Source organism: Lactuca saligna, chromosome 2, assembly GCF_052625555.1.
Source record: "Lactuca saligna cultivar CGN05327 chromosome 2, ASM5262555v1, whole genome shotgun sequence".
Lineage (NCBI taxonomy): Eukaryota > Viridiplantae > Streptophyta > Magnoliopsida > Asterales > Asteraceae > Lactuca > Lactuca saligna.
Genome location: NC_136418.1, coordinates 92,972,103 through 92,982,350, shown reverse-complemented (window position 1 = coordinate 92,982,350; position 10,248 = coordinate 92,972,103). Strand labels below are relative to the sequence as shown.

At 36.2% G+C, this 10,248-nt stretch overlaps 1 protein-coding gene across 1 annotated transcript; it reads right to left on the bottom strand.

Moving 5' to 3' along the window:
* Nucleotides 1–1,045: 1,045 nt before the first annotated feature.
* SMAP1 (small acidic protein 1) lies at nucleotides 1,046–1,484 on the bottom strand. The gene has a single exon (XM_078979712.1). The coding sequence runs from the start codon at nucleotides 1,407–1,409 to the stop codon at nucleotides 1,215–1,217; it is 195 nt and encodes a 64-aa protein (XP_078835838.1). The 5' UTR covers nucleotides 1,410–1,484; the 3' UTR covers nucleotides 1,046–1,214.
* Between the last annotated feature and the right edge of the window lie 8,764 nt (nucleotides 1,485–10,248).

Genomic DNA, 10,248 nt, shown 5'->3' with positions numbered 1-10,248 from the left:
TAATTTGCACGTTTAGTCCCTAACTTATTTTTTTAACTCGAAAGGTTCTTACTGTTTGTTTTTGTTGTGCGCTTGATCCCTACTATTTGTTTTTATTACGCGTTTGGTTCATAATTTACCTAAAAGTACTATTATTTAAATAGAGAAAAATAATGTGGTGGATAAGGTAAGGTGAAGGGATGGGTTTGGAGGTTTATTTAGATAAATAAATTAAAAAATCAAGGGTAAAATAATCTTTTTAGGTATGATGGGACCAAACGCGTAACAGACCTTCCGAGTTAGAAAAATAAGTTAGGGACCAAACGCGCAAATTACCCCAAACCATAGGACCGTTCATGTAATTTACTCTTTTTTTTTTTTTAAATTTAATTTTAATTAATTTTTTTTTTCTATTAATACACTATACTCTGGACAATCTATCAAATTATAACATTGTAACTACATATAATACACAAAAACCAAAAATACAATGCGACTTCTTTTTAAACCTTCTAAAATATACACAGTAATATGACATTTGCCAATGTAGCCAACAATTGTGTCCTGGAATTGTTAAATTTGGGTTTTTCTTTGAAACGTTATCTTGTATTATTCTCGTTCAGTTTATTTATTTATTTTCCTTCAGCAACCTTACCAAACATAATTACTTTACCAAATAGCACTGGTTCATTCAGTGCCTCTTAATGGTTTAGCACTGCAACAGACCCTATGTTCCAAGTGAAAAATAATAAATCATCTGTCAGGTTTGTATGTACAAAGATGTACATGTTCACATTCATGTCTAACAAGAATCAGATATTAAATCCTTTGATGCCTTTGATGCAAGACCCTAACTGGTTTTCCAAGCTGATGCCTTTGATGCAAGAGCAAGGACATTAAATTTTCTCCAGGACGTTGATAAAAATGATGTTTCTCGTTAAACCTAGAAAAAAAAAAAGCCCTAAAAGTTCTACCAGTACCTGAACCAAATCGCTAACAAAATCAGGCTCTGAATCGATACAAATATGACTTACCAAATTGCTTAAGATGCACATAAAATCACATGTAAGAGAAACAGGATGCTGATTTAAGTAACAGATTGGAGTAGATAATGTAGCTCACAAACTACAACAGCTTAATTCGGATTGGATTAAGGAGTAGATTTTCCATAGATACAACAAACAGAGCTAAAGGAAACAGCAAGATCGAAACTGTTACCAACAGAAACATTAGCATCAGTTGATATCGGCATCATTGAAATCGTCTTCGAATGAGTTGAAGAAATCGGAATCGGTGAGACGGTGGTGGTCGGCGGTGTCTAACGGACCTTCTCTGAAGATATCTAGTGCTTCAGCGTCATCGACATCCATCTCCATCGTCGACGCTTGATCTTCCATCTCAACGTAGAGCTCCGCCGGCGTTGGCTTCATTTTCTGTTTCTCTGTCTTGATAGTTCTCGGACAGCCCCAATATTCCCAATATTGCAGTTGTGGTCACTGAATAATTGAATATATATACTCATGTAAAACGTTTCGTCCCTAGACTTCTAAAATATTGACATTTAAACATTCGAAATAAAGATCTATTTTACTATGTTGTTATGATTGGAATTTTATATAAAATTATTTTTTGGTTTGCAAAATCATAATGATAAGATTGAATGGAATTATCTTAGAAAAAATATTTAGAGTTTTTTTTTTTTTTTAATATTAACGTTATTATGATCTTACCATAAATCATATAAATATACAATCTTACTCAAAAATAATGAAAAATAACCCAAGTAAGATTGGGATCATCACCTTACAACCTTGGATACTTGTTTTGTATAATGTGTTAACTCTATGTGTATCCCTGTACAATAATATCTTACATGGGTTTTAATTCGTTATATGTTTTTTATAAATAAAAAAAAACGACAAGTTGTGGAGGTATTGAATTTAAAAGTACCAACATTGATGGTGAAGCCATTTATATAACTTGTACATATCAACCCTTCTAGTTTAGCTACATTTCATTTATCTATTTAATTATAAGCATTTTTAATTTTTTACTATTATTTATACATGTTAAATATTTTATAACATCTCATGTATAAAAAAATAAAAATTTATGACAATAATTTACTACTTTCAATGTTTTATCATGTATTTTTATAACTATAACATAATAATTTTTTATATTTTATATATATAAATAATGAGCCTATATTCTTGTGTTTATATGTTCGTATTAAAAATTATTTGTTTTTAAAAATAGACTATCCAAAATAGGATCTTTTATAAAATATTTCGGATATATAAAGGAATATAGTTAAATTTATTAAAAAAAAACTATTTAGATAAGTTCAATCATTGGAGCACTTATTTATTTAGATGTCAATTTAATAGAATAATGATATGACATTTATTTTGAATCGTAAAATATTGTAACCATCGGAGATTTTCTAAGTAAACATGCAAATGGAACACAAAATTAAATTCATGTAATTAATTTCTCTTTAACATATTAAGATCTTAATATAATATTCCGTAAATCATAAAAATTTATAATGCATAATGAAACATCTAAAATTTCAAACCAAAATTTTCATTTTTAATTTCAGATAAAAAGATTGTTCAAAGAAACCATCCCACGAAAAATCACAGTGTCAAATACAATCATCATCAAAATATCAGAGTGTCCGAAAAATATCTGACATCATAAACTACAAGCGAATGTGTACAATTTAAGCATTCGCTTTCCCGCAATCCTCAAAAGTGTTCGAAACACATTTGATCAACAATTGTAAGTATGAAACTTAGTGAGTTCCCAAAATACCACATAAAACACAACACATGTAACAGTTATGAGTTATCAGCAACCCTAGAGACTATCCGAAGTCTTAGAGGGTAAACAGCATGCCCTGTTGGTTATCAGCAACCCTAGAGACTACCCAAAGTCCCAGCATACATAAGGTAATACATATCACAGAAATAGCACATACACTCAGCTGGTCATCACATATATAAATATATACTACCACGCAGGTAAGAATAAGTAAGGAGACTCACCGTGCACAAATAACTAATAGAACTTACACTCGAACTACCGGAACTAGACTCTGCCTAATAATTACACCAGTTAACCCTAATTAATAAGGTAATTTTCATAATTCACTAATCCCAAGATAAATCTAATCCATAATTTGGGCAAAGACCATTTTTCCCCTCCCAAGATCCAGAACCCTCACAACTTGTCAAAAATGCACATTTGGTCAAAAGTCAATGAAACTCAATGGCAGTTGTACGCACGTCGTACACTTCTCTATAATGTGCGTAGAGCATTGAGCAGGAGGAGTCGGGTTTGCAATTGGCTACACTAAGCATAGCAAGAAGTACGCTCTGCGTACATGGCAGATTCCAACTTTACACTTGATATTATCATATTTATACACATTTTTAGGCAATATCTTATTACATTTTATTTAATATTTTGGTTATTTGCTAAGATATATGGTACTTATTAGATAAATTTGTATTTTACAACCAAAATGAACACTCTTGAAGAATAGGGACCGAAATTGACAAGAATTGGAACTTTGGACGATTGACGATTAAAAGAAGAAAAATTCAGCGAAAAAACCCTAGTCACGATGTGGCCATCAACATCATAAAGTGGAGTATGTATTCTAGAAGACAAGTACGCGGGAAGTTAGAATCCTTGTCCGATAAGGATTTGTACCCAAGTCATGACGTGAAACCCTTATTCACGTCGTGAAGCACGTATTTTCACAACTCTATATTATCCTTCACTCTTACGATTTGAAGAGGCTTTGGGGAGGCTTTTGGAGAGTTTTCTGGGGGATAACTATTCTAAGAAACCAATTGTAGGGTCCATAAAGTGCACAAAACATCCTTTTAAAGGAGAATTAGTTAAAGATCAAGAGATTGAAGAACACATCATCACATCGATTTGGTTTCATTTAATTATGTCGATTTCTATTGAGATTGTATCTATGTTTTCATCCATGAGTAGCTAAATTTAGTTGCTTTCGTTTAGCTGGATGATACTTTAACTCTATGGTTTTGTTATCTAATCTATGGATTTTAATAATTGTTTTATGCTTGTGTTTGATTATCATTACCTAGCATGTTAACATTTGTAACTTTTATTGCTTCAAGTCAAGTTAAGTGTAGCTTCGTAACCATTAAATTACATGAACTTGTTACCTAGTAGTTTAGTGACTATTAAATTGCTAGAGCTAGGATCGACCCTTTCCTGTGCCACCATCTTTGGATATGTCGACCCATGCATTTGCTAACTCGATTTCTTCTTTATGTGTCCGTCTTCTCATATTGGCCTTCCCTTTCTTGTTGAGGTTATTGTTCTTCGTGTTCGAAATCGGTAAGAATTTTGGTTGAAGGTGTGAAAGGCGATTGGGATTGAAATTGAAATTGGGTTTGGGATGGTTAGGTTTGCAGTTCGGATTGGAATTTGCATTGTTGTGGCATTTAGAATTGTGAATAATAAGTAGGAACACCATCCATTTGTGGCTGGTAAGGGGGTGGTGATAACAGATTGTAGCCAAAAAGTACAAATGCATTTGAAACATTTTGGTTTGGAGCATTTTTCTTGGAAGAGTTTGGATTGTTGGAACACATTTTGAATGAAAAGTGTGTAAAGTGTGTAATTTGGTATTTTTTTTTTTTTGGAAGAATGGTATGTATGTGTGTGTTTATGTTTGTGTGTGTGTGTGTATATATATAGATATATAAGTAAATTTGTTTACAAAAAAGAAAGAAAAAAAAGACGAGAAAGTAGAAGTTGCCAACCATTGGCAACGTCCCATTTCGAACCCATCGTTCGATTTTCAAAGTTTTGCTATCGGTAGAAACCCACCGTCGGTATTATACCGACAGTAAATTTTTTGGTGAGGCCTAGTGTTTACCGGCCGTAAAGATGTCATGTCAGCATACCGGTGGAGGCAATTTTACAACACCGTTTATCCTAAGTGATATAAGGTTTCAAATTAACAACCTAAGGCAGTCAAAGTACACTACAAAGGAGACTAGGGATTGTATTGGAATCAATGAAGTAGAATTACAACACTTTAATTGTCAAAAAGAAGTACTTGCGCAACTTGATATGTCACAGGTATGCTTTCTCATTCTTCATGCTATGATGCTTAATATGTCTAACTGTTTTTTCTTATGCTTGTTACATGATGTTGGATTTTCTTTCCAAATAACAGTTGAAGGAGTCCCTAAAACTAAATTACTTGGAGATGAGGAATAGATGGATGGGGATATTATGCATGAGGAGGGCATGAATAAGGAAGGAATGGATGAGGAGGGAAACCATGAGGAGAGCATAGATAAGGAGCGGATGATTGATGAAGGAATGGATAACGAAGGAATACATGTGTAACATCCCAAAATTCAAGACCAAAAATTTCATTTTTAATTAAGTAATTATAAAACCATTAATATAAAAACATCCATCGTGTCATCCCATATCAAAACCAAAATATCAATAATCAAAACATGTCATAATAAAACATCATCAGAGTATAACTCCCAAAGATCTCACGTGCGGAAATCATGGAGTGATGCACTGCAATCATGCCAGCTCCTTTCCTTCTGAAGAAGAAGTACCTGGAACCAAAACTAAAAACCGTAAGCACAAAACTTAGTGAGTTCCCCCATCATACCAAATAATCACATACTGTCAGGCATATATGGGTGCCCGACCTACCCTGTCAAGCATATATGGGTGCTCGACGTATCCTGTCAGTCATATCTAGGTGCCCGACCTAACCTTCGGTATATTTCAACCAATTATGGGGTCTATTTCATCCGTACCACTACCATATAATAACATATCATAAACATACTGCCAAGCATATATAGGTGCCCGCCCTACCCTCCGGTGTATTCCAACCAGTTACGGGGTCTATTTATGTAACGCCCGTAGATCCGAACTACTCAATTTAGAGGTAATAGGGGTCGAAAATGACTTTTTGACAAAAGATTATTTAGAATAAATAATCTTAACCAAGTTGTAGAATATGTCACAAGGTTTCCATACATATAAAGAGCGTCGAAATCCGAGTTATAACGAAGAAGTTATGATCGTCGAAGTTTCGCGACGGAACCGGCACGACACCGGGAAGCGTAGATAGTGATTTTACGATGGAGGAATTTTTAGCCTTAGTGATCTAAATGAAAGTCGTAGAATATGTTAAATCGAGAAAATCCATAAAAAGAACGCCCAAATCTGACTTCGTATGAAGAAGTTATGATTTTTCTAAGATTTGGCTTAGCAGTGCACGACCCAAAACTCGAATTTTAGTTCGAGCGGTTTTTGGCTTACGTGACTTAAATGAGAGTTGAATATCTCATTAATAGGAAATTAACAGTAAAAAGACAGACGAAAACAGAGTCCGTATAAAGGAGTTACGAATTCTTCGCGGTCATTTAACAGTCTAAACGCCTCGTAATGTTAAATTTAAGATCGGTCGAGAATTAGCCGACGGAGTCAAAATGAAAGTTGTAGATATTATTTTTACCTACGCGTGGATATAAATAACATCAAAACGAAGGTTGTATGTGAAAGTTACGGATTTTAGAAGTCGGAAGTGTGTTGTGCGAAAATGAGTGATGTGGCACAATCTTGGCCATTGCTTTCTCCCCAAGTCTTGCCGCTAGATGGTGACATGTGGCACCAAGTTCATCCATTTTCACCCTATAAATAGAACCTCTCCCACCCTCATTTTCTTCACACCTTTCTCATTCTTTCTTCTCTTTACTCTCTCTCTCTCTATAACCTCTCTCTAGCCCCGAAATCCCCCGAAAAGCCTAGGGAACCTCCCTAGCACGAGGCGGAAGCACCGGAGCACTCGAAGGCTCTGAGAAGAAGAGCTTTTCGGCTCGAAAACGCTTCTCCAAGCAAAGTCTGGTTTTCTATAAAACCCGATGTAAGTGAGCTACGTCTACGCTATTTTTAATATAGCTTTTATTTAATTATAGTAACGTTATTAAGAACTTATAATAAATACTTTGGCTATTATTATGGGTTATATAAGTATTTTTTTTTAACGCTTATATAATAGTAATAATAGCTAGACTATTAATTAGTCTCGGCGAATAATAGACTAAACTCTAGTGGTAATAATACTAGGTTTTGTCGAAGGAAATTATTTTTAAGAAGCGAAGTGCTGTCTTAGTTTGGAATCACCACCTTTTCAAGTGAGTGCATAGTTACTTTCATCTTACACATAGATATGAAGTATTTTATATAAATTACGTGCTATGTGTGCATATTATCTGAATATTTGCCATCTATGCTGGATGAACGTTTTTATACATGTTTTCAATGATTTAAACTGTATATGTATTATATATCTACGAAAATGTTGGGTTAAAACATGGGTAGATGTAATAGGTGATGTGTGATCAAATGATGAGAGGCCTCGATGTTGTTTTTGTTGATCCAGTCATCTAGCGGAGTATAGATGACGACCACGGACTCTTCTAGACAATCCAGTGGAACGCTGGCAGGCTCGTAACCTGTAGGTGTTTGTGAACGATGTGTTCACTGGTGTACTCCATCCCCCTCATGGTTGCCTTTAGGACATTAATTGCTAAGGAACCCCTTTGCAGTAGTGTCCATCCCGATTATGATCCTTAGGATAGGTCCCTTATGATAGGTGTTTAGGGACGTAATGTGAGGATAACGGGAATGGGTAATCGGGTTATTGTTGGTCGATGAAATTAATAAACTTATTTAATGTGGGTTGAAAACCCTATGTGCTCACCAGGCTCCCAAGCCTGACTCACTCAGTTTTATGTATTACAGGTAGTGGCACTCGAGCATAGTTGTGATGTATTGGGATGAGGGATTACGGATATAAACCTGTAGATATGAAATAATGTAGTAAGGCTTATATTGTATTGTTTATACTTATGTACTGTATCGAACATGATCTTCCGAGTCTTTTAATGAAATACATTTCTAAGGAAATGATTTTGATAACTCTTTATCATATTATTGTTTTGGGACAAATTCCGCAACTCTTTTATTAAAAGGTTACTCTGATTTTGAAATAAAGTATAAACAAAAACCGGTCTTTTTCTGGCCGTGATTTTGGGGATGTCACAGTTGGTATCAAAGCATTAGTTTAAGCGAACAAGGAATTTGTAGGAAATTTCTAGACTCAAACTTAGAATGCTAAGCGATGATTGTGAGGTGTGAGCACTAGCTTATTTTACGAATGATGCCTAAATTGCTTTTACGTGCTAAATGATTTGTTATGCTACAGTTGTGATCGGATCTATGGTCTGTTGCTGACCGGATCTGGAAACCTTATGTGTTTAGGATTCTAAACGTACGAATACGATATTAGAACTAGCATATAAACGTTTCGGAGTGATAAAGATGATTTAAATGTCAATCCTAAATAAAGATCTAGATTCACCTTATTCGGTGTATAGATCAAGATGGCAAGGACCCGTAGCGGAAACATGAATACAAATGGGAACCGAAACCAACCCCCAGTGATTGAGCAAATACCAGTTGTGGTAGCCACTGCTGAGCCAATAACGATGGTCGAAGTGCAAGCGATGATCCAGGCGATGTTGGATCGTCAAATAGAGGAAACCAGACGTTTGCTCCAGCAAAATCGAGAAGAAGCGACCATACAAATCGAACAGCCCGAGTTGAACGAAGGGCAGACTGAGGAGGGAAACTACAGTGGGACCGTTGGTCAAGCCAACCCACCGATAGTTAGGCAAAACCACCAGGACGGAGGAAATGATGGACGTGGATGCAAATACAAGGATTTCATGCCATCCAAACCACCGAGTCTATCTGGAAGCCCAATGCCGGTGGAAGTCATGAATTGGATCTCCGAGATAGAGACGATGTTTGAGAGTTGCAAGTGTAGCAACAGGCAAAAGAACGCTCTCGTGGTTCCTCTGTTGAAATCTGGAGTACTAAGCTGGTGGAAGCTACTAGCTGATTCGATGCCCAAAGGAGAAGCGAGCAAGATGTCGTGGTGCAGTTAAAGATGCAGTACTGCTCTGAGCAGGATCTTCTGGAGATCAACAATGAGTTCCAGAATCTAAATATGGGAAGGATGAGTGTCATCGAGTATGCTGCAAGTTTTACGGAGAAAATGAAGCTTGTTCCTTACCTAGTCCCAACCGAACTCTCCTAGGTTAACAAGTTTGCCCATGGATTACCAGCAGACTTTGGTCCAATGGTTAAGCAAACAACCACTTTGAAAGCTGCCATCTGGGCAGCCAGGAATCTTGAGACCCAGATTATGGAAAAAGGTCTAGAGTGAGCTGAAGTTGGCGAGAAAAGGAAGCATGAAGGATCTTCAAAATCCAACAAAGAAGGGAAATTCTCAAAGACTGAAGAAGGAGGAGGAGGTGAAACCAAGTGGTGCGAGAAGTGTAAAAAGAAGCACTTCGGGAAATGTGGTGAGGATGTGACTTGCTACAAATGTGGAAAGACAGGGCATTACGCCAGCAAGTGTGCGTCTAACAAGAAGGTGTGTTATGGATGTAACAAAGAAGGGCATATTTCTAGGGACTGCCCGAGGAAAAATAAAGCAGCAAGAACAGAAACGCCACCAAGGCCAAGGGCATTTCAGATGATCCTCGACAAAGAAGATAACCATGCGAGGAATCAAGGATGAGGACTTCATATCTGAAGATCAAGTTATGCAGTAGCCATAGTATCGTATGATGTAGCCTATTAGAGGCATAGTCTAGGGTGAACTTGAACACCTATGTAATAGTTTCGAGAAATAATAAAGCCCTCATTTTGTTATCTGATTTGTTAAACTGTTATGTGATTTTTCCTGTACGGTGACTTGGAAAACTGCGAGACAATACTTGGGACGAGTATGAGTAGGTGTGAAAGGTAGTAGATGCATATACTACCAGAAGCACATGACTCACGCTTGGATCAGGTAAAGTCACAAGGTTACCAAGAAGCCAATAATTGTGTAACGACCCAAAATTTAAGACCAAAACTTTCTTTTAATAAATCATTACTTAAAGTAAAGTCATCATTCCAAAACATATTATGAGTATAAGTTTTCAAAACACATGTTCGTTATCAGAGTAAACATTCCCAGACTGTCTAATCTATGGTGTGTGCCATGCGATCACCCCGAGCTCTTTCCTCCGCTACTGGAAACCGTAAGCACGAAGCTTAGTGAGTTCCCCACCCTACCACATACCATGCATAACCACATACTGCACATACTGGGCCACG